Genomic DNA, 23,549 nt, shown 5'->3' on the forward strand with positions numbered 1-23,549 from the left:
AAGATGGATAGTTTAGGAGTAACTCTCGTTTAGGAGGAATAACTCCGTACAAGTGGCCCACAAAACCACAACGCCGACGATTAAATTAAGTATAAACCATTGCGCTTTCAGATCACTCGGGAGGTTGTTAGCGGACCATTCAAACTGATCCTCTGCCTCCTCCTCTCCAAGGAGTGCAGGTCATTGTGAAGGTCAAGGGTCAATGTGCTGACCTGTAGTGACATCATGGTTGACCCCCTCCACAGACACAGTGGCGTTGGCGATAGGGTTCCCCCCCTGATCCTTCACAACGCCACGGATCCCACGGTTCACCTGGGGATAGGGAAGGGAAATAGTGACAAATATAGTATGTACTGTCTAATCTGTACATATGGGATACTTCATATGGATGTTACATGCTGTGTGTGACACCAACCTGCTCCATGAAGGTGAGCATAGCCTCCCTGTTCTTTTCCCACTCGTATGACAAGTCACTCTGATGAGGGAACTTATCGCAGCCCAGGAACACGGACAATTCAAGACAATTGGTGTGCAGGTAGCTAAAATCATTCATACCTATAGTAGGAGAGAAAGAGGGAGAGAGTGGAGGAGAGACGGCTTGTATAATGCAAAGGTGTGCCATAAATATCTTCAGATGGATAATTGCTAACATGATGGTTTCACAAATGATAACCAGGCCGGCTAACTGTCCACTACTCACTCCCTGTGACAGGCCTCCACTTGGCCCGGTTGACGATTCCCAGGCTGCCTTCAGAGTCGTCTCCGTGGCAGGAGCCGGTGCTGTGCATCATGGCCAGGTGTGTGGAAGCGTAGGAAATAGCCAACCACCTGAACAAGGACTCGTCTGCCGTCGATCGTGGCTCATCCTCGGGCTCTACGTGCACGCCCTCTCTTCCTCTGGTGTCCTCCTCCTCCTCTCTGTGGCCATATCCCTGGTCATAGCCGTGATCGTAGCCGTGGTCCCGCCCTCCCTGGTCGTAGCCGTTGTCGTGCCCTCCCTGGTCGTAGCCCTGATCGTAGCCATTGTTACGGCCCCCCTGGTCATAGCCGTTATCGTAGCCGTGGTTACGGCCCTGGTCATAGCCGTGATCGCGTCCCCCCTGGTCGTAGCCGTGGTTACGGTCATGACCGTGGTCGTAGCCCTGGTCGTAGCCGTGGTCGTGGCCCTGGTCGTAGCCGTGGTCGTGGCCTCGCCTCTCCTCCTCTGGCTCCTCGTCATATCCCCTCCCCCCCTCTCTCACATCAACACCTTCCTCCTCGTACCTATGAAACGGGGGACAGAGGACAATACATTGGTTAATAATCCTCAAATCGGGGCCGGCCCTAGCACATTTGGTGCCCTAGGCAAGCTTCACACCTGGCACCCCCCGACGCGCCCTCTTCATAGTTCTCTAGTCCTTGACGCTCACTTCGATGGAGACACACACACACTCGACGGATACCTTTCAATGCGCTAGAATGTTCTGACAACTCTACCTCTTCCAGACTGGTCGATTTTTGGCAAATGTTCCCCTTATTTTAGACTTTTTTTATGTCAAAATATTGGTTGCAGATATAGAAGGGGGCGCAAACAACTCTATATACATCATTTTAAATTTTTATTTTATTTTGGTGCCCCCCTCTGGGGTCCGCCTATGTCGCCAATAGGAAGCTCCGCCCCTGCCTCAAATTCCTCAGCATATAGAACCATACTAGAAGGAAAACCTACCAAAATTAGTATGCCTACCTATTTTACTGTCTATCATCTGAGGAGGCTGGGGATAACTCTACTGTATGTCTACCATACCCTTACTGTGGCTGAAATGACACTCCTGGCTTGGTTGATTCACGCGCATGGATAATTTATCCCTTCAGACAAAGAATCATAACCATGTGTGTGAATGTGATACATTACCCAACGGTACTCAACCACTATCTTCAACTATGGATAAACAACACTCCCCATCTTTAGATAATTAAAACATCTGAAAACATTTGTTCATCTGCCCTGAGTGGGAAGGGTCAAAGTGGGTATCAAACAGGAGGGAAGAAGTCTTTTTAAACTGGATACCAAACAGAGAAGCTAAAGACGACTTTAAACAGTAATCCAGAACAATTTCATTGCACTGTAAAAAAACTGATTTTATATGTATTCTACTACTTATTGCACTATTTTACTCTGTCTATTCTATCTTACTCTTTTTATTATTGTCTATTTTTTAAACTGAATCTAACCATAAACAAGGTGGCCTGTTGGGATGTTAGATCCTAATGTGAAAAACTGTGATTTTACGTCTGCACAAAATGAGTATGTGCTCATTTTATGCCTGTCTTTTTTCTGTTGTGAAGCACTTTGAGCTGCAATTTCTGTATGAAAGGTGCTATACAAATAAAGTGTATTATTATTATTATTATCATCTGTAAACCAATAACAAAACGTCCTGTGTATGGCTCTTTTGTCTCGAGCATTCAGTTGTAGATGACTAATATGTGGAGTGGGAAAGTGTGCATAGCAGTGGAGTAAAGAGAGGCAGGTCGTACTGTCTTCTCTTGCGGCTGTGGGGCCTCTGGCTCTCTGCAGCAGCAGGCTTGTTGAGGCGAAAGCTGTCATAAGGGTAAGCCACAGTCCTCTCGCCACCCTGGAGGTTCGCTCCCAACACAAATGGATGCTTCTCCATCCACGAGATGATGGCCCTGGTCTCCACAGCAAACTGCAACAATGTCCACACGCAAAACACGTAAAAAGGCAGTTGCATAACAAGAAGTCAGTATGTGCTCAGTTGACAATCGGGTTGGTCTGTACGATGCAATTAGGCAGACGGCACAATAACATGGAATTAGCTAAAAACCAGGCATCTTATGCAATGCGCCATGTACCGCGTCCAGTGAGTGGTTGGCAACACTACTATCACCGACATCTAAGAAGGGAGATCCCCCCCTTGAATGGCCCTTCTAAAGTTTCTCTCCTCCACACTGCCTGTGGTGCATTTCTTCCTATTAGGTTTTAGTGAGTTTTTCCTTACCTTCGTGTGGGGTATGTCTGGGAGTGTTGCATTAATTTATTTTAAAATGTTTGGACTTTATGTTGTTTCTGTTTTGTTCTTGATTTATTGTGATGTTTCTTCTTGACTTGTTTAAAGAAGACGTCTCCCGCCCATGGGGACATTAATGTGTGTTGTCGGGCCTTACAAATAAATTTGATTTGATTTGGTTAAGGTGGCACGTGAGGTCCACTGAGGTTAAGGTAAGGGGTAGGGGTGGGTTTATATGATGCTGTAGATGAGAGAACTGGCTTATATAGGGAGTCTCATTGACACAGCAGACAGAGAGAAAGTATTTACCGAGCTGTTTGTCTCCAGGTCTCCAGGGATGGGGACGTGGTGGTTGGGGGTTAGTTTGGGCACCATGCCCTTGTCCTCAGCATCCCACAGAATACTGCTCAGATCTGGGAAGTTCTGGAAGATGTCATGGCCGTCCTCCGTGTAATGGCCCGTGGTCCATCCACTCAGCTCTGAGCCCTGCAGGGCAGGAGAGGTTGGTGATGAAGGACAAACGGGGTCAGTGAGTGGGAGGATGAACTTTAGGTAACGTAATGAGACCACTCACATATATATAATAATAATAATAATAATAATAATAATAATAATAATAATTATAATTATAATAATTATTATTATTATAAACCAAAAGAGAAACTATAAAAGACTATTAGCAAAGTAATACAGTAAAATAGTGCAATAGTGCAGTGCAATAAAATAACTGATCTGTAGTACAACAATCACAGTCTTGGAGGTACGTTATACGTCTCAATCACAACCACATTCTCTTTAACCCTTTCACTGCCGCACTACCAAACGGTTAACCCTTTCACTGCGACAATACACAGAAGGTTAACCCTTTTCACTGCGACCAGGGGCGGACCTTCCTACAGGCGATATAGGCGGTCGCCTAGAGCGCCACCCAGAGGGGGGCGCCAAAAAAAAAAAAAAAACTTTTTTTTTTTTTTTTTCTGTGCAGTTTTGGCGCCCCCCTCTATATCTGCAACCATTATTTTTACATTAAAAAAATTCTAACATAAGGGAAAATGAGCCAAAAATCTAAAACGGTCGGTCGGTCTGAGCCTCAGCTTTAGGTGTTCACAGTCAGAACATGCTAGAGCGCTGTGCATTGATGGGTATCGGTCAAGTGGTTATAGAATTGAACGTTGAGGAAAGAAAGACTAACGTTAGAGAACTATGAAGAAAAAAGCGCAGTGGTGAATCTCGCCTAGGGTGCCAAATGGGCTAGGTCCGCCCCTGACTGCGACACAACAGCAGGTTAACCCTTTCACTGCCACACGACAGAAGGTTAACCCTTTACTATCACACTACCGACGGCGACCGTGTGGCAGTGAAAGGGTTAAAGGTCCCCTAAGCAACATTTTCCAATGGTTTGGAATGAGGACCACGTAGGCTCAAACCGCGTCCAAGATTATGTGAAGATTAGACTCAACCACTGGACAAACGTGAGCTCATATTTCCGTCTCTCTTAGTCACGTCTTCCGACGCACATCTTCACGTCTTCACAGGTTCACTGACCACATCTTCACATCTTTAAAGGTTCACTGACCACTTCAGAGGCCGTCTCGTGGCCGTCGGGGTTGAGCGAGGGCACCAGGTGGATGCGTATCCCCTCCACCAGCCGCTGGACTCGAGGGTTCCTGTCCTTGTACTCCTTGCACAGGTACTGCATGAGGAGCAGGACCATCTCCCGGCCCACCGCCTCGTTGCCATGGAGACCCGCCGTGAAGCGGAACTCCGGTTCGCCTGCGGAGACGGAAATGCGAGGTCGTTTCGTTACTGACACAGTCTGCTGGGTACTTGACCTCGAGTCGTCAAGGATATTCAACCACTAGTTTACAGTTTGGGATTATTTTGACTTGATATTGATATTTCAGGTTAAAAAGGCACTTCAAAAGTAGCAAATTACAGTAATTGACCTACCTCAAGCCAACGGTTGTTGTCTCCCTCGAGTGATTAGAGGATCAAGAAAAGACTGAAATTGTAGTTTGAGTAATGATTCCCACCTATCTCGTGTTCCGTGGGGTTGCCTGAGATGACCATGGCTACGATGTCCAGACCCTTGGAGCTGTGGCCCAAGCTGTAGATGCTGGTGATGTTGGGACACTCATCGTTGACCGACTTCATCAGCTGTACAAGTGAGACGGTTGAGATCAATATTGAGGGATGTCCGATATTATCGGCCGATATTGGCATAAAAATGTGATATGGGAAAATATCGGTATCGGTTTTCAAAAAAAATAAAATTATACTTTTTTTACATTTATTTAACTTTTATTTACCCCAGGCAAGCATGTAAGAACAAATTATTATTTTATTTATTGTCAAAGTATGCATAATGTTGTGTTAATTACACGACAAGAGATATGTAATGTTAATTACCTGAAATTATTCCGTTTTTTGGCGGGGGAAACCCTGCATATATCGTATCGGTTGATATCGGTATCGGAAATTAAGAGTTGGACAATATCGGTATATCGGTATCGGTAAAAAAGCCAATATCGAACATCCCTAGTATTGATTTTATATTCACGTCTAAAACTCTAGAAGTGGTTCCCCCATACCAACCATAATCAACATCTACACACATGATTCGACGATTGAAATGAAACCCTGGGAGTGGTTACCATACCGACCACCATCACCGTCTAGACAGCGTACAGTAGTGCTGTAGTTATTCATGATTTGGTGACAGACGTTTTGTCGTTGGATGAATGTGCTGGTATTTATCTGCTGATGTGGCTCTCTGCTCTCCGCAGGAACACTCACCATGATCATGTCTGTGTAGCTGTGATGCTTAAACTCTAGGTAGTCCACTGGAGTCACTTCATTTAGGTGAAAGTGGACACTGACTGGATCTACAAGAGAGGGAGAGAAAAGTATTACTATGTAGGTGTGTGTGTCTAAGATAAGATAAGATAAGATATTCCTTTATTGATCCCCTTGGGGAAATTCGGGAATCACAGCAGCATGGGGGGGGGGGGGGGGGGGGGGTACAAGACGTAAATATAGGCAATCAAATTATAAAAAAAAAATTAACAAATAAACAGTGTAAACAATATAATTAAATATAATAAATTAATAAGAATATGATAAAGTAAACTGTAGAATCAAAGGTGCAGATGAGGGTCTGTATGCCCTATCAGTTATATTATGTTACAATAAATATGGGCAATAAAACACTTCTGAATATATACTATGAGAACATAAAGTAAACATTACACGCATAACGTACCCTAACTGTGTGTGTGTGTGTCTGTCTATGTGTCTGTGTGTGTGTGTGTGTGTGTGTAGGTGTCTGTGTGTAAGTGTCTGTGTGTAGGTGTGTGTGTGTAGGTGTGTGTGTGTGTGGTGTGTGTGTGTCTGTGTGTGTGGTGTGTGTGTGTGTGTGTGTGTGTGTGTAGGTGTGTGTGTGTAGGTGTGTGTGGTGTGTGACTGTGTGTGTGTGTAGGTGTGTGTGTGTCTGTGTGTGTGGTGTGTGTGTGTGGTGTGTGTGTGTAGGTGTGTGTCTGTCTGTGTGTGTGTGTGTGTGTGTGTGTGTGTGTGTGTGTGTGTGTGTGTGGTGTGTGTGTGTGTGTGTGTGTGTGGTGTGTGTGTGTGTGGTGTGTGTGTGTGTGGTGTGTGTGTGTGTGTGTGTGTGGTGTGTGTGTGTGTGTGTGTGTGTGTGTGTGTGTGTGTGTGTAGGTGTCTGTGTGTAAGTGTCTGTGTGTAGGTGTAGGTGTGTGTGTGTGTGGTGTGTGTGTGTGTGTGGTGTGTGTGTGTGTGTGTGTGTGTGTGGTGTAGGTGTGTGTGTGTGTGTGTGTGTGTGTGTGTGCATACTCACCAGGCAGGGGGCAGCCTAGGACCTCTAGCCTCATACACAGACTCCCGTTCCAGCTCTGGGGGATGATTCTGATGTAACGAGCCAACATTGGCGCAGCCAGCTGGTTCATCACTGGAGTGTCTTTATCATTATTACCAAAGAACAACTGGAATGACCAGGGAGGGAGAGAGAGAGAGATTCAGATTTAGAGTTTTATTTGCCACATGGAATCAATACAATCAGAGTTCTTTATACACAATCATGAATATCATACCATGGACAAAAGGAGCAGGAAGAAGAATACATCTTATAGTTACCTGCCCCTTATTCCTAAACTAAACAAGTATTTACTTGATGGTCGGCGTACAACCTAATTTACACAAAATAATAATTTATACTATATACAAGAAGCAAACAATCCACAGTTTAAACAAGAACAAATTTAATAATAATAAAAATAATAAAGAATAAAGAGAGAGAGAGAGAGAGAGAGAGAGAGAATGATGAATTGAAAATGGGGGACCCTGATGTAAACAAGATTAAAGTCTTTCTCTGGTCTGCAGCCCCTTAACAATTGTATGTATTGAGCTGTACTGTACCCATTCTGCAATCTGTTAATAAAGTTTTCAATCAATCAGAGAGAGAGAGGGGAGGGGGGAGAGAGGGAGAGAAGGAGGGAGAGTGAGTGACAGTATCAGGAGGAAAAAGCGTGTATGAATGAAAAAAGTATGAGAAAGTGAGAGAGAGGAGGAAGAGAGATATCATACCGAATGCCAAGGCCAAGATACTGTACCTGTGCTGTGTCTTTGTTTACATAAAGTATACATAAAGTATAATATATATTGTGTTAAAATTAAGGAAATTCCAATATATCATGTGACAAACTCCTAAACCAGTGCGGTTGGAGGTAACTCACCCAGTCAGCGAATCCATCGTGGATGGTGGTCCACTCTCTGCTGTCGTTGCTGAACGCCAGGAAGTAGGACTGCACATAGTCGCTCCTGAAAACAACCACAATGGTGTTAAAATAAATTGACAAGGAGAAGAAAATAAATTGTGTGTGTTTGTGTGATTGTGCGTGTGTCCGTATACAATAGCATGCCTGTGTCTATGTGTATGTGTGTGTGTGCGTGTATGTGTGTGTGTGTGCGTGTGCGTACGTATTCTGGGAGTCTCGTCCCTGTGTTATGACTCCTGTGAACTCGGTCACCTGGCGCGCGTCTATTTCAAACCAGTGAATCTTGTCCTCTGCGTTGGCGCACCACGCCCCGCCCCTCGAGCTGTGCTCATCGTCATTACCCTGTGTAACCATGGAAACCAGAACACTGTGAGATCACTTGCATCGAGTGACGGTCATAGAAGGTCCTGCATGCAAACCGAGTGATTAAATAAGTAGTCAGTTGTATTGTCTATATTTGGGGGTTATTAATTCATATCTATTTCATAGTATATATATAGCCAGTAGATAGCCACATGCCATGTATCTAGGGGACATGAGTGTAGTTCTATAGTTGGGAGCACAAAGATGTAGGTCCAGGCTGTGAGTTACACCAACATGTTTTCATTTCCTCTCTGCCCTCCTCTCTTCCTCTCTGCCCTCCTCTCTTCCTCTCTGCCCTCCTCTCTTCCTCTCTGCCCTCCTCTCTTCCTCTCTGCCCTCCTCTCTTCCTCTCTGCCCTCCTCTCTTCCTCTCTGCTTCTAAATTGAGGCTTTTGCAATAGAACTCACAGTTGTGCTGGTTATGGATATATATATATTTTTTTAACAAGGAAAGTCCCATTGAGATTAAGAATCTCTTTTCCAAGGGAGACCTGGCAGAGACAGGCAGACATCATTACAGACGGAAAGCACAAAAGGAGACACAGAGACAGAAAGCATCCAGTAGGGAACTCACATTTCCAAAGAGATCAGGAATCAAGAGTCTGTTTCGTTATCAGATCAATTAAAAACATTGACATCCTACGGAATCTGCCTGGAGCTTTTTTTTTTTTTTTTTTTTTATTATTATATATAACCTTCTCAAGTTTTTTACCGAACCCACGAGCACCTGTGGAGCTTTATATAACTCTTGACACACTCCTTGTGCTACTGTTGGGGTCGGACCTGCAGGGGGTGTTGTGTACCTGCATGTTGAGGCGGGCCCTCTGTGGAGCGAAGCGATACTGAGCCATGGAGGAGGCCAGGAGCTGGTCTGATGCACCCTGTGGGACTCCATCCCCAGGGGGGGCATTCTGTATGCATGCACACACACACACACACACACACACACACAGATACACACACAGATACACACACAGATACACACACAGATACACACACACACACACACATGCACAGACACAGATACACACGCGCACGTACAGACACGGATATACACACACAGATACACAGACACAGATACACACACGCACAGACACAGATACACGCGCACGTACAGACACAGATATACACACACAGACACGGATACACAGACACAGATACACACACGCACAGACACAGATACACAAACACAACAGACACAGATATGAATACACACACACGCAGTCACGCACACACACACACACGCACAGACACATACACAAACAGACACAGATATGAATACACACACACGCACACACACACACGCACAGACACAGATACACACATGCACACACACACACACACACACACACAGATACACAAACACAAACAGACACAGATATGAATACACATACATGCTGTTAACAGAATTCGGCTATAGGGCGACAATAATGTGGTCAAGAGGCATGGTTTCTATCTTGAGCCCTTAATCGGCGTGGTTTATTATTCACATGGAAAGCAGCAGTTCTACAGGTCTTCTCTCACTGAGAGACATGGGGGAGAGGAAGAAGTGGGAGGAGACATAGCTACTTATACTCGCCACCTGGTAGTACTCCTGAGTGTCTCCGCCTAGGGCGCCCTCTAGTGGAAACAGTTATATATGCAGGTAGACAGTCACTAGTGTAAACAGTTATATATGCAGTTAGACAGTTACTAACAATCCTACACAGAACCTCTGCCTTCAACACATGCACACACACATACCAGAAACATTGATTACAGTTAGATCACATTATCAATGTTAGTTAGGACTGTGTTTTCCAACTAGAGGCTGACTCACTTTTTGGCTCTTTGAAGACGCGCGGCCTGCTCCTCGCTCTCTCCTCTGCCTCCTTCAGCCTCTCGGCTCTCTCTGATGGACAATGACATCATCAAAACAATCTTAATGCAAAGCAAATTCCCCCTGTATAGACTGTGTTTATCTACCCGTTGATCTGCAAAAAAGAAGCTCTAAATAATAAATGCACCGCTCAACTACAGATGAAGCTACAAGGCTAAGCTGAACACAATCAGATGTGTCACTAATCAAACTTAGATTCTTCCGAAACAGAAAATGCAAGACAGACACACCACATGGCCATGCTGACTGCACAATGTCTAAATCCAAGCTGTTATTATTACCATAAATCTTACTGGGGAATACATTGACACAGACTATTGTTGATAGTAAAAGCAAAAACGTATGCGTTGGATGTATATTCCACTTGCTAATATAGGCTTATTACGTACGTACGTACACACACCACACACACACGCACACACACACACACGCACACATTCATTCAACTCACACACGTTCAGTTGCACATCTGCTCTCATATTTCAGTGTTACACTTGAATGCTTGTGGCCACAGAAACGCTTAACCTCACACTGTAAGGAGTCCGGGCTGCTGAGAAACGCTGGATACCTTTGGGTGAACCGCGCACACAGGATACCTTTCGTTGACACCGGTCTTAACTATGTCATATATCAACGCTGTTCTCAAACAGCAGCTGACATCACTCACTCGCTACTACACACATGGCCCCGCAGAGCAACAGCACATGGCCCCGCAGAGCAGCAGCACTCCTGATGTTACAGTCTTACATAGTGCACTCCTGATGTTACAGTCTTACATAGTAGTGCACTCCTGATGTTACAGTCTTACATAGTAGTGCACTCCTGCTGTTACAGTCTTACATAGTAGTGCACTCCTGCTGTTACAGTCTTACATAGTAGTGCACTCCTGCTGTTACAGTCTCACATAGTAGTGCACTCCTGATGTTACAGTCTTACATAGTAGTGCACTCCTGATGTTACAGTCTTACATAGTAGTGCACTCCTGATGTTACAGTCTTACATAGTAGTGCACTCCTGATGTTACAGTCTTACATAGTAGTGCACTCCTGCTGTTACAGTCTTACATAGTAGTGCACTCCTGATGTTACAGTCTTACATAGTAGTGCACTCCTGATGTTACAGTCTTACATAGTAGTGCACTCCTGCTGTTACAGTCTTACATAGTAGTGCACTCCTGATGTTACAGTCTTACATAGTAGTGCACTCCTGATGTTACAGTATTACATAGTAGTGCACTCCTGCTGTTACAGTCTTACATAGTAGTGCACTCCTGATGTTACAGTATTACATAGTAGTGCACTCCTGATGTTACAGTCTTACATAGTAGTGCACTCCTGATGTTACAGTATTACATAGTAGTGCACTCCTGATGTTACAGTCTTACATAGTAGTGCACTCCTGATGTTACAGTCTTACATAGTAGTGCACTCCTGATGTTACAGTCTTACATAGTAGTGCACTCCTGATGTTACAGTATTACATAGTAGTGCACTCCTGATGTTACAGTCTTACATAGTAGTGCACTCCTGATGTTACAGTATTACATAGTAGTGCACTCCTGATGTTACAGTCTTACATAGTAGTGCACTCCTGCTGTTACAGTCTTACATAGTAGTGCACTCCTGATGTTACAGTATTACATAGTAGTGCACTCCTGATGTTACAGTCTTACATAGTAGTGCACTCCTGATGTTACAGTATTACATAGTAGTGCACTCCTGATGTTACAGTCTTACATAGTAGTGCACTCCTGATGTTACAGTATCTTCTCCTCCTCTGCTTGAACCCTGTGGTCAGACATGTGTCACACATTCCTCTTTCCCCTCCCTCCTTTATTTCTTAATCACTCTCCTTAATCCTCCCCCGATGTGTGTGTGACCCTCTCTCTCTCTCTCTCTCTCCTCTCTCTCTCTCTCTCTCTCTCTCTCTCTCTCTCTCTCTCTCTCTCTCTCTCTCTCTCTCTCTCTCTCTCTCTCTCTCTCTCTCTCTCTCTCTCTCTCTCTCTCTCTCTCTCTCTCTCTCTCTCTCTCTCTCTCTCTCTCTCTCTCTCTCTCTCTCTCTCTCTCTCGCTCTCGCTCTCTCTCTCTTCTCTCTCTCTCTCGCTGGCGCAGCGCTTTGCTCCAGTCTGGCTCAGATGAGATATGTATCTTTTTTTTTGGGTTTCTTGCGAAAACAGATTGATTCTGTGTTTGCAGAGGGTGAACTCTTGTACCCCTTGTGTTGGGTCCTGGCGAGGATATCCGCTCCGAAGGCCCATAGGCACATGTCTGCGCGGTGCGGACGTACACATCTGTGTTTTCCTTCTGAGCCGCGGGACTGAGCATCGCTGAGCACAATGCCATTATCTGTTACTAGTACTCACAGGCCACCTTCATCACTTTGACAGCAAAGCATTATCCTATGGAATATGTCACAGAGCTCATGATTACACCAAGCTGTATGACGTAAGGAATAAAGATGAAATTACACTGTGGCTCGTCTCACCTTTCTCCTCCCTCTCTCTCTCTTTCCGCCCCTCTCCATCTCTTTTCTCTCTCCTTTTCGTCTTCTTTCCTTCCTGTGCAAAAAGAAACACGTTACGGTAAGATAGTTACTGTAGGAATACCCATTGATTCCTAAATCCCAAGATCTAGCGGAGTAAACGTCCCAGGCCTTCCTGAGTTGAGCTGTAAACACACAGAGAGTCACCGTGTTTGAAGGTTATAATTTACACGTCTGGAGAGTCATTAACCAGGCTGTTTTGTTTGCCAGTTTCATCGGCTGCCAACCTCATTGCAGCTTAACTCATGAGACAAAGCGGCGTAATGCAGAACATGCCTCTTATTCCCAGGGTGTAGCTAGATGGTCATGTGTTCACTTTGTTGAGTCTGATGAGAGGAAAGAGACCACTGGCTAAACTAAAGGCCACCGTGAGCCTTCAAAGCTGAGCTTTGATCAGGAGTCAAATAAAGTAATTTTGTGTCTACAGTGTAATGTGTTTTACATGTTCTAAAGTTACAGTTAGGCTAGTATTCTAATGTTGCGAACGCTTGGTACATTTGGTGAAACAGTATAAATTTTTTTAGGCCTTTTTAGCAAACATGGTACAATTACACTAGTTTGAGCCATAACACCTTCAAATGGGATTGCAACCACTCACACCAATTATGTGCGTGCATGCATGAATACGGTTGGGATTTACAGATTATGGATTACTATTAAAATGGTAGTCTTTAACAAAATGACTACTGTCTACTACAACTACTGACTAATAAAATGTCAATAATGTAATCTGATACATTCAATTACACCTTGGTCCCTTTTCTGATGATGTATTAGATGAGCAATCGATTACTGTACAATACAGACTGTAATATGAATAGCAGAGCTGGAGACTCACGACTCAGACTCGAGTCACTCAAATGAAGACCTGAGACACTTGGACTTGCCAGGTGTAACACTCGACTTGATTTGAGACTTGCATGTTTGGAAAATGTAACTTAACTTGAGACTTGGCTGCTCAGACTGAACTAGACTTGCAACACTGGAAATATTGGCAAATAAACAACTACTGTTGAAATCTTAGTTATTTAGCATGACAAGAGGTTTTATGTTGCCCAAGGATTTGCAAACACCGTTGAAACTTGCTGCAAAGCAGTTAAAACTTGAGACTAAATGACTCAAGACTCAAAATGGTAATGGTAAATAATCTGATGAATAGCGTTATTATCATTATTTACCTCCAACATCATCCATTATTTCAAGATTTAAATGTACCTTAATTAAAACATGTTAACAATGATCACCTGTTATTTCAAAAGTATTTGTAATCTTTGAATACTGTGTATTTTACGGTAATGGTAACATATTACAGTCACCATTTTTTGGTAGTCAGACAGTAATCCCTAATCCTGTGTGTGTGTGTGTGTGTGTGTGTGTGTGTGTGTGTGTGTGTGTGTGTGTGTGTGTGTGTGTGTGCGTGTGCGTGTGTGTGTGTGTGTACATACTCTGTCCATAGTCATAGTCATCGTACCAAGTACCCTCAGAAGGAGCAGCAGTAGTTGTAGGCTCTTCTGCATCAAAGGGAGAGAAAACGCAAATGCAGTTAGATGACTCATGCTGTCTTTGAGACTGCAAACGTTTTACTAGATTAGATGTTCTTTAGTTCACAGTTTACTTCAAGTTGTACAATAACACTCCAAACACACAGCGTTAGCACAGCCCACAGATTTTTCCAACCACAACAAATGTTCTCTATTTGGACCAACAGAGACACTACCGTAACGCCCAGTGTGTTATTAAAGTGAGGACAGTTAAACATTTAATGAACATTTACGAGGAATATAACTGAGTTGCAGGTGATGAGGCTTTTCTTTACTCTCAAGAAAATTCAAACGTGTGTACTAGTTGATTATGTGGAACCAACCAGACCCACCTAATCACTGACTGACTCACTGACTGACTGACTCACTGACTCACCTACTCACTGACTGACTGATTCACCCAGCCATTCACCCTCCCATCCCCCACCCCCCACCTGAAATGTAGGACCAGTTAGCTTATACCGTTATAATGTTATTCTCATGTGTTCAAGTGCTTAGGATTTCTCATCTACTCCCACAGAGTAGAGGCAGAGATGGGACAAACATCTGTATCATGAGTCTGTACTTCATTTCACAATTCCAAGATGAACAATAATAATTCCTATCCTATGACTAGGATAATAACGGTACGTGTTTGAGTGATATATATCAGTTACCTGTAACAGTCTCCGGTTCTTTTCCAGGGCCCACCTCTTTGCCATCGGGGAACGGGAGGTTCTCTGGCACCTCGTCTATAACACAAAAAAAGGATCGAGAATGGAGAGAGAGATGAATGAAAGAGTTGTTGCAGGACTACAGTGTCAAGCTGACTGAGAAGTGGAAGAATGTGACCCAAACGAACGAAAGAAAAGCAGGATGGATGAGTGGAAGTGAATGAATGGAAACGTGGAGTAGTGAGACGGGTGGAAACAAGCCGTCATGTGAGAACCTCCAATGGATCCGTCATCAGCTCTATTTTCAATCTTTCAAAATGTCCTTATGTACCCCAGTTGCTATTGCATGTACTTATTTGTGTTTCATTACACGTATATGTACATACTTATCAACTGGTTCGCCTGTTTTATAGCAACACTACTATCACCGACATCTAAGAATGGCCCTTCTATAAGGTTTCTCCTCTCCACATTGCCTGTGGTGGTGCTTTTTTCCTATTGCTAGGTTTTTAGTGAGTTTTTCCTTACATTCATGCGTGGGGTATGTCTGGCAGTGTTGCATTCATTTATTTATTTTACATTTTATTTTGGATTTCATTGTGTTTTTGTTTTGTTCTTGATTTATTATGATGTTTCTTCTTGACTTGTTTAAAGAAGACGTGTCCTGCCCATGGGGACATTAATGTGATGTCGGGCCTTACAAATACATTTGATTTGATTTGACTTCTCTCACATCAAAGAGCCACCGTTCAGATGATCAGCAGCTCGTAGTCAGCGGTGGAAAGTAACTAGTTTTTTTTGTACTCTACGTTTTGAGGTACTTGTACTTTACCTTGTGTTTTCATTTTTAGGGAACTTTGTGCTTTTACTCCACTACATTTCCAAAGGAAATAGTGTACTTTTTACTCCACTACATTCATCTGAACCCATCAGTTGCTGGTTACTTTGAAGAAAAAGATTTTGTATAGAAACCATGGTCAAATTGATGAAGATTGTACTTTACATTTTGAAGCCGGCCAACTAAGAGGACGTAATCGGAGCAGCGTGGACCACATACCACTTTAATATAACCTTTAATCAGAGCCAGTATAACCGGACCACATACCACTTTAATATAACCTTTAATCAGAGCCAGTATAACCGGACCACATACCACTTTAACATAACCTTTAGAGTCAGTTGTTGGTTCAGAATTGCAGGCACTGGAATACACAAAGAATCATGTAGAATGTGTACATTCAATCTGAAATACTTCTCTACTTTTACTTAAGTAGAATTTTGAATGGAGGACTTTTACTTTTACCAGAGTACAATTTTATCTGGGTATTTCTACTTTTACTTAAGTGAAGGAACCGTGCACTTCTTCCACCACTGCTCATAGTTAATGTCACACAGAGTCATACGTGACGTAATATTTCCATTATCTGAACGGGTGGAAAGAGTACAAAGTCTGTGTCGACCTCAGGTGGATGAGATGGTGGAAAGAAGGAATCTTCATGAAAGCTCTGACAATATGCAGCAGAGTAACCCCTGGGACATGAATGACACAAGGTAAATCTGCTAGCCATATGCAGCCATATGGCCAGTTAGCCTAGGCATTGTCCAACTAACACCTCTCCCGAAGGCTAACCGGCCATGTCCGCTTCCATTCATTGTGCTAAGCTAGGCTAACATGCAGCCAGATAGCTTTATACTGAACGCACAGAGAGGAAACTGGTGTCTATCTTCTTGTCTCTCTCTGGAGAAGACGGTAAGCTAATTTCCCCAAATGTTGGCGTGTTCTTTTAATAACATACACTTCCTCATTAGTTTCTAATCATTAATATCTCACCCCCTAAAAGGAAAGTATTACCGATTAATGATTCCTCTACCCCCATCTCACAAACATCTTTCCTCAAGCCAACCAGAGATGGACAAGCAGAGTTTAAACAACATACACGGGGCGTCCCAGTAGTCTCCGTCCTCTGTGTCCGGCTTCCCGTCCACCTCAGGGACAGGTGGCACGAGGTCATCGTAGTCATCGTAGCTGTCAGTGAGAGGACCGGCTGGGTCTTTCTCGTCTCCGTAGTCATCGTACGGAGGCTCTGTGTACGTGTAGGTGTCTGTGACTGGAGGGGTGTTTTGGACCGGAGTGGTGCCTGGTGTCGTGGCCGGAGCGTCTGTGACTGGAGCGTCTGTCTCAGGGTATGTCTCAGGGTATGTCTCAGGGTCGTCTGTCTCAGGGTATGTCTCAGGGTCGTCTGTCTCAGGGTATGTCTCAGGGCGTGGTGGCGTGGCGTCCTCGTCCTCGTCCTCCTTCCAGTAGTCGTCGTCCTCGGGGTCAGTCACCGCCGGGTCGTCTGGGTCCCCTTCCTCAGGCCCCTTCCAGTAGTCATCTTCTGTCAAAGCAAGTTTCAAGTTTCTTTATTAGTTGTCATACAGAAATACAGAATACTTTGCATGAAATGCTTTCTGTTTTGCTCCTGAGAGTGTGCTAGATAATAACAAGATAGTATAAAAGTATAATATAAGTATAAAATAGAAAGTCAAGAAGTCAAGTATGTAAACAAGTGTAAACAACAACAAAAATTCAGTATACCAATATATACAGTATGTACAGTATATACAGTGCAGGTACAGTACAATGTAGAAATGGTGAGGTATAGCTTAGCTTGTGGTGCCACCTTGTGGTGGTGTGGTGCAATGAGGTGCAATAAGGAATAAGGAATGAGAATGATGTGTAATTTCCTTACCAATAATATAAAGTGTAAAGTGTGTTAGTATCTAAAGTGGTAAAGTGGGTGCTACAGTGTGTTGTTTATTTAAAGTGTGTGGGTGTCCATCTCCGCAGAGGTGGAGATGGACTCATACTGACATTGTGTGTGTGTGTGTGTGTGTGTGTGTGTGTGTGTGTGTGTGTGTGTGCGTGCGTGCATGCGCGTAGTGGTGGAAAGTAAGTAATTAAAAAAAAAAAATTATCTTTTTCCTTCTTTCTTCCGTTTTTCTCCCATCCCAATGTTAGTCGTTATGCCAATTCCCAATCCCCTTCCTGGTCGTTGCGCACTCTACCCCCTACCGTCGGTCCGGGAGGGCGGAGACTATCACATGCTTCCTCCGACACATGTGTACCCAGCCCACCGCTTCTTTTCACCTGGCAGCGCGGACTCTCACTGGGAGAGTGTAACGTGTGGAAGGTCACACTACCTCTCTTAGATCCTTCCCTTGCTGTGCAGGCGCCCGACCGAACTGTAGGAGTTGCTGTTTACAACGACCAGGACCCACCCTCGCCGGGTTTCCCACCCTCTAACACTGCCAATTGTGTTCGTATGGACGGTCGGCCAACCCGGAAGCACCACAGCTGGATTCGATCCCACTGTCTCTGTGGTGGTAGACAGACGCTTAGTCCGCTGCACTACCCGGCCGCCCTGAAAGTAAGTATTTTTACTCAAGTACTGTACTTGAGTACAATTTCAAGGAACTTTATACTTTTACTCCACTACATTTCAAAGGAAATTGTACTTTTTACTACACTACATTTATCTGAAGCCATCCATGACTAGTTACTTTGAAGAAGAAGACCTGGCAAAAGTTTAAGTCAACTTCAAGAGGACGTAATCAGAGCAGCATAACTGGACCACATACCACTTTAACATAACCTTTAGAGGTCAATGGATCTTACTTTTGATACTTAAGTACATTCAATAGCAAATACTTCTCTACTTTTACTTACCGTAAGTAGAATTTTAATGGAGGACTTTTATCTGGGTATTTGTGTGTGTGTGTGTGTGTGATTGTGTGTGTGTGAGTGTGTGTGTGTGTGTGTGTGTGTGTGTTGGTCGCTCACCACCCTCAGCGTAGGGATAATCTGGGTATGAATCAGACTCTGTGGTGGGTGGCTCAGTGGGAATCGCTGAGGACATGAGGACAGACAGACAGACAGACAGACAGACAGACAGACAGACAGACAGACAGACAGACAGACAGACAGACAGACAGACAGACAGACAGACAGACAGACAGACAGACAGACAGACAGACAGTTAAGGAGCAGGTATCAACAATAGAGATAGAAATGTATAGATTTAACTTTGTGAGCATTCCAACATGCCAGTTAGGGTACCTTGTGTATACTGCACCTGTGTATACTTTACTTTACTCATAGTATATACAGATTCTAATTATTTATTTCTCATATTTATTGTAACATAATATAACTGATAGGGCACAGACCCTCGCCTGCAGTTTTTATTACACTGCTACTGTCTCATATTCTTATATTCAGAGTTAATTAGATTGTTTCCACTGTATTACACTTTTTCCCTTCATATATTTTTTATATTCAGATCTAACTTGAATGCCTATATTTATGTCTTTATACTATTACCCTGCCCATACCTGTAACCCCTGCCCCATGTTCATATGACCTTTCCCCAAGGGGATGAATAAAGGTAAGGTATCTGATCTGATCTGATCTGATCTGATCTAACGTCCACTGTGGCCTCTACTCACGTGTGGTGGTGGGTGGCAGGGTGGTGGTGGGTGGAGGGGTGGTGGTGGCAGGCTTGTCCTTCTTCTTGCCCTTCTTGTCAGTCTTGGGCTTCTTGGTGGCGTTGGGGTCCTTGTTTTTCTTCTTGTCCTTCTTCTTCTTCTTCCCTTCCTCTGGCGCTCTCCGCACCCTGCCTGCAACCAGCCAGAGAGAGTCAGCTAAATACAAGTACCGCTCATTTGTTTTTGCCGAAGATAAAAAAAATATATATATATATCAGATTTTTCTAATGCAAAAGAAACAGATTAATTGATTAGAATATATTAGTTTATTTGTGTATTTTTCACCGTATACTTCCTTGTGATCGTGTGTGAGCAAATATTTTCTGGCCAAAACCTTGTATCTTCAATTTAGGTGATTTTCATGTACATCCTCAACATGTTGTGGGGACCCTAGGACACTAGAAACCCTTTCAAAACCCAATGTATAACTTCAAAAACTACATTGACGTCAAACGCAAAATAATTGTTTAACTTCATTCATGAAAAACGTGCACCTTTTGGAGACACAAGGGCCCTCATTCATCAACGTGGACGTAGAAAATGTTCTATTTCCACACGTAAGCACAGGATTTAGAATGAGTGTACGCACGGAAATATTGGGATTCATCAACCGTGCGTACACAGGTCCTATGCTCCCCCGTGTTGATAAATACCACTTTGTTCTACCGTCAATGCTCGTGCATGATTATCCATATATGGTCATGAAACACCCCCCTTGGGATGTGAAATAATGGAATGACCCGAGCGGAACTCTGAGAAACTCCACGGGAGATTATTCACTGAGGCGCTGTCGAACCAAGAAGACACAACGCGTGTTATGGGATAAATAAAAGGCTGACTTGTACACGGTGATGTCAGATATCAACGGCTCCCTAAGACCATTGCTGCAATTCTGCCTGGACAGCTCAAAATACTAATAAAGACCGTTCGTTAACCACTGTTTGGCGTTGGTTGTGTGTCATTATAACCGTGCTGTAATATGAATGCCTTTATTAGTTGTGTTCGATTGGCTATAATATGATTTTTAGAGGCATCTATTTTGTTGTCGGTATTACCGACAACAAAATAGATGCCTCTAAAAATCATATACTATTAGGTAGCCTATATGAATTACATATAATAGCAGCCATAGCCTACATTATGCAACAGTAACTTGCGCATATATAACACACAGCCCTGCGAAGCCTGCATACAGTAAACTAACTTGACAGACGTCTACACGTACGGTGATGTCGGATATGATATCTATTAACCATTGCTGCCTGGGCAGCGCAAACACTAATAAAGACCGTGCTGGAATATGACTGCCTTTTTCCATTTTGTTTGATTAATACCCAGGGATTAAAGTTCTCCTCAATTTTATTCCAAATCGCGACGGATTTTCCGTCAATTTTCTACCTGCTGCATATGATTTCTAAGCATACAATCTATTTTGATGTCAGTATTGGGTAGCCTATATAAACAATAATACGAGAGCATATACAAGAACAATGAATATCACTGCCATGTATGATGTAGCCTGCCTTTCAATACATGAACTTGAATTCCATCATGTCTGTGTGCTGAGCTCAGTGAAGTTTCAACGGAGCGAGGTAATCTATTCTAATCAACAAATTGAAGTAGAAAGCATTCCGTTGTGGCCAATCTTATTTGGAAACATGACACAAAATAATAGTATGTCGCTTTTTATTTGAAACAATATTTAATCGGGTTTGGAGGTGCGTTCTGCTTCTGCCCCCCGTGCCAAACAAGCAAGCCAACCTCTTGTTCCCGCATGAGCCCGTTATAATTACACACTACTGTCGCTATTTTACAATGAACTATAATGAATTACGGGTCATACAGAAGTTGAACACGCCAGTGTTGAAACTAATGCACGGAAGCTCATTTCCGCCTTGAAACTAATGCAGAACTGAGGAGCGCTTATGCCGTAGTAACGATGTTCTACCACTGGGCGTCAGCTAAGTGTGCTCCGACCTGTGCGTAAATATAAGCACAGAGTCAAGTTCAAGTTGAAATTGATGAATCCCACTCTTTGCTTAGAAATGATCGTACGCACAGGTTAAGCACAAATCTGTGCGTAAGACACGTTGATGAATGAGGGCCAAGGTTTTTTTCACCCAAAAACAGCAATATGGAGCTCCAATATGGGCACCAATCCCTTGCAACCATATGTTCCCACCGTCCCTATTGGACTCTGCCTTTAAGATCTGGAGCAATAAGGGTATATCTAGTTTTAAAGATCTGTATATTGACAATGTTTTTGCCTCATTTACTCAGCTGACTCAAAAGCATGACATCCCTCGGACTAATTTCTTCCGCTATATGCAAATTCGTGACTTTGTACGCAACAGATATCCTAAATTTCCCAACATGCCTGAAAAAACAACTTTAGATGAATTTCTAGATGTTAATGTATACAGAAGGGGAGCGATTGGAGTATTGTATGATATATTGTCGACCCTCACTATTATCAAATCACATTGGGAGGATGATCTGTCTGTAGAATTTTCGGATGAACAATGGCAATCTATTCTCCGGAATGTTCACTCTTCCTCAATATGTGCCAGACATGGGCTCATACAGTTCAAGGTGCTACACCGTCTGCATTTCTCAGAGGAGAAGTTGGCTAAGTTTTATCCAGGGACAGATCCTCTGTGCAATAGGTGCAAGACGATGACGGGTTCTCTCGTTCATACATTCTGGACGTGTCCAAATTTATATAACTATTGGACATCTATATTTGATGCAATATTTGGAACCAAAATTGACCCTTCTCCTATAATCGCAATCTTTGGAGTGGCACCAGAGGATATACCTATTCACATAAAACACTCGAAAATCATTGCTTTTTCTACTTTAATTGCTCGGCGTTTAATACTTATGATGTGGAAGCAGGAGGCCTCTCCCACACATGTCCAATGGACCAGAGAGGTAATGGGGTTCCTGCAATTGGAAAAGATGAGATGCACCTTAGGAGGCTCTACGGATAGATTCTATAAGACATGGCAACCTTTTTTGACGTATATGGAGAATGAAAGGTTGGGTACACTCCCATAGTTGACTCTATGAGACTATGTTGGGACCTCGGAGCAAGAGCGAGATGTGAATGTTTTTGTTTTTGTTTTGTTATGTTTGTATTTTACTTATTTCTGTTAGTTTAGTGTTTGCCTAATGTGAGTCTGAGTTGAACCTGGGAGGGGGGGGGGGCTGGTGGGAGGGAACTGGTGGGGGGGTGGGCTGGTGGGAGGGAACTGGTGGGAGGGAGTGGGGGTGGGGGGAAAAAAATAACCAAAATGGATGATTCTCTATTTGACACTGACCATATCCTGTATGTATCCATGCTGGTTGAAAATGAAAATAAAATTATCAAAAAAAAAATATGGAGCTCCTTCGCTGATTGTTGTAAATGTGATGGAATTGGAATTGGCCTATCTCGATTGGAGGATCAAGAAAAGAGGGCAAACATTTGGCCACTCCTGCCTCTTAACAGGCACCGACCCACCGGCGGGACCTCTTGAGGATGATTTGCGCGACGCATCCACTTTGCCGACCTCTAGCGGCTTGGGTGTGAATCTTTTAATACAATATATATATAATTAAAGCCCTATTTGGTGCCTGTCGATTAGGGCTGAACGATTAATCGTTTTTAAATCAAAATTGCGATTTGAAATGATGCCATTAGCAAATCGCAAAGCCTGCGATTTGGGATACTTTATACAGAGAGTTTGATTCAAGTTTTTTTCTTGCGTGCCAGTCATGCTTACCAATCAGAAGTGCTGTGCTCTCGTTTCTCACCAATCAGAAGTAGCCCAAGGTAGATAGTATATGCCCATCAACAACAGCTTGTGAAATGTCCATGTGAGAAGACTTACAGCATACATGTAGCTCCAGGGTGCTTTGGTCGCATTTCGTGATCCGAAATAAGTCCCAGCTTTTTTTTTGCTCTGTTTCTATGTGCAGTGAAAACTCCAATGCTTCTAACATCCTAGTCATTCATTTACGTCGGGGTAAACTAATGTTAGCCGCTAACGCTAGCTAAGCTAAGCTAGCCAACCCTGCTCAGACAGAGAAAACAGCTGAGCTGAGCTGGAAAGGGTGGGGGGGGGGGGGGGGGGGGCGGGGCTCGGGAGGGAGCCCGTCTCTCTCCATCCCTCTCTCTACTTGTCAATTAACATAGCAAAACGTTGCACAAGGAGCCCTTTCTGTGTGTGTGTGTGTGCGTGTGTGTGCGCGCACGCATCCCAT

The 23,549-nt window shown here is 43.6% G+C and overlaps 1 protein-coding gene across 1 annotated transcript in view; it reads right to left on the minus strand.

The window, feature by feature from the left end:
• Positions 1 to 23,549, minus strand: part of aebp1b (AE binding protein 1b) — a 38,677-nt gene that overhangs the window by 2,175 nt on the left and 12,953 nt on the right. The window contains 22 exon segments of the mRNA XM_084322789.1: positions 213 to 312; positions 416 to 555; positions 701 to 1,263; positions 2,521 to 2,690; positions 3,321 to 3,497; positions 4,588 to 4,784; positions 5,045 to 5,168; positions 5,808 to 5,896; positions 6,862 to 7,006; positions 7,757 to 7,841; positions 8,001 to 8,140; positions 8,964 to 9,034; positions 9,037 to 9,060; positions 9,063 to 9,071; positions 9,980 to 10,051; positions 12,524 to 12,537; positions 12,539 to 12,596; positions 14,026 to 14,091; positions 14,778 to 14,852; positions 16,712 to 17,152; positions 18,598 to 18,663; positions 19,263 to 19,433. Of these exon segments, the coding sequence (XP_084178915.1) occupies positions 213 to 312; positions 416 to 555; positions 701 to 1,263; positions 2,521 to 2,690; positions 3,321 to 3,497; positions 4,588 to 4,784; positions 5,045 to 5,168; positions 5,808 to 5,896; positions 6,862 to 7,006; positions 7,757 to 7,841; positions 8,001 to 8,140; positions 8,964 to 9,034; positions 9,037 to 9,060; positions 9,063 to 9,071; positions 9,980 to 10,051; positions 12,524 to 12,537; positions 12,539 to 12,596; positions 14,026 to 14,091; positions 14,778 to 14,852; positions 16,712 to 17,152; positions 18,598 to 18,663; positions 19,263 to 19,433 (2,997 nt within the window).

Source organism: Notolepis coatsorum (genome assembly GCF_963971535.1).
Source record: "Notolepis coatsorum genome assembly, chromosome: 10".
Classification (NCBI taxonomy): domain Eukaryota; kingdom Metazoa; phylum Chordata; class Actinopteri; order Aulopiformes; family Paralepididae; genus Notolepis; species Notolepis coatsorum.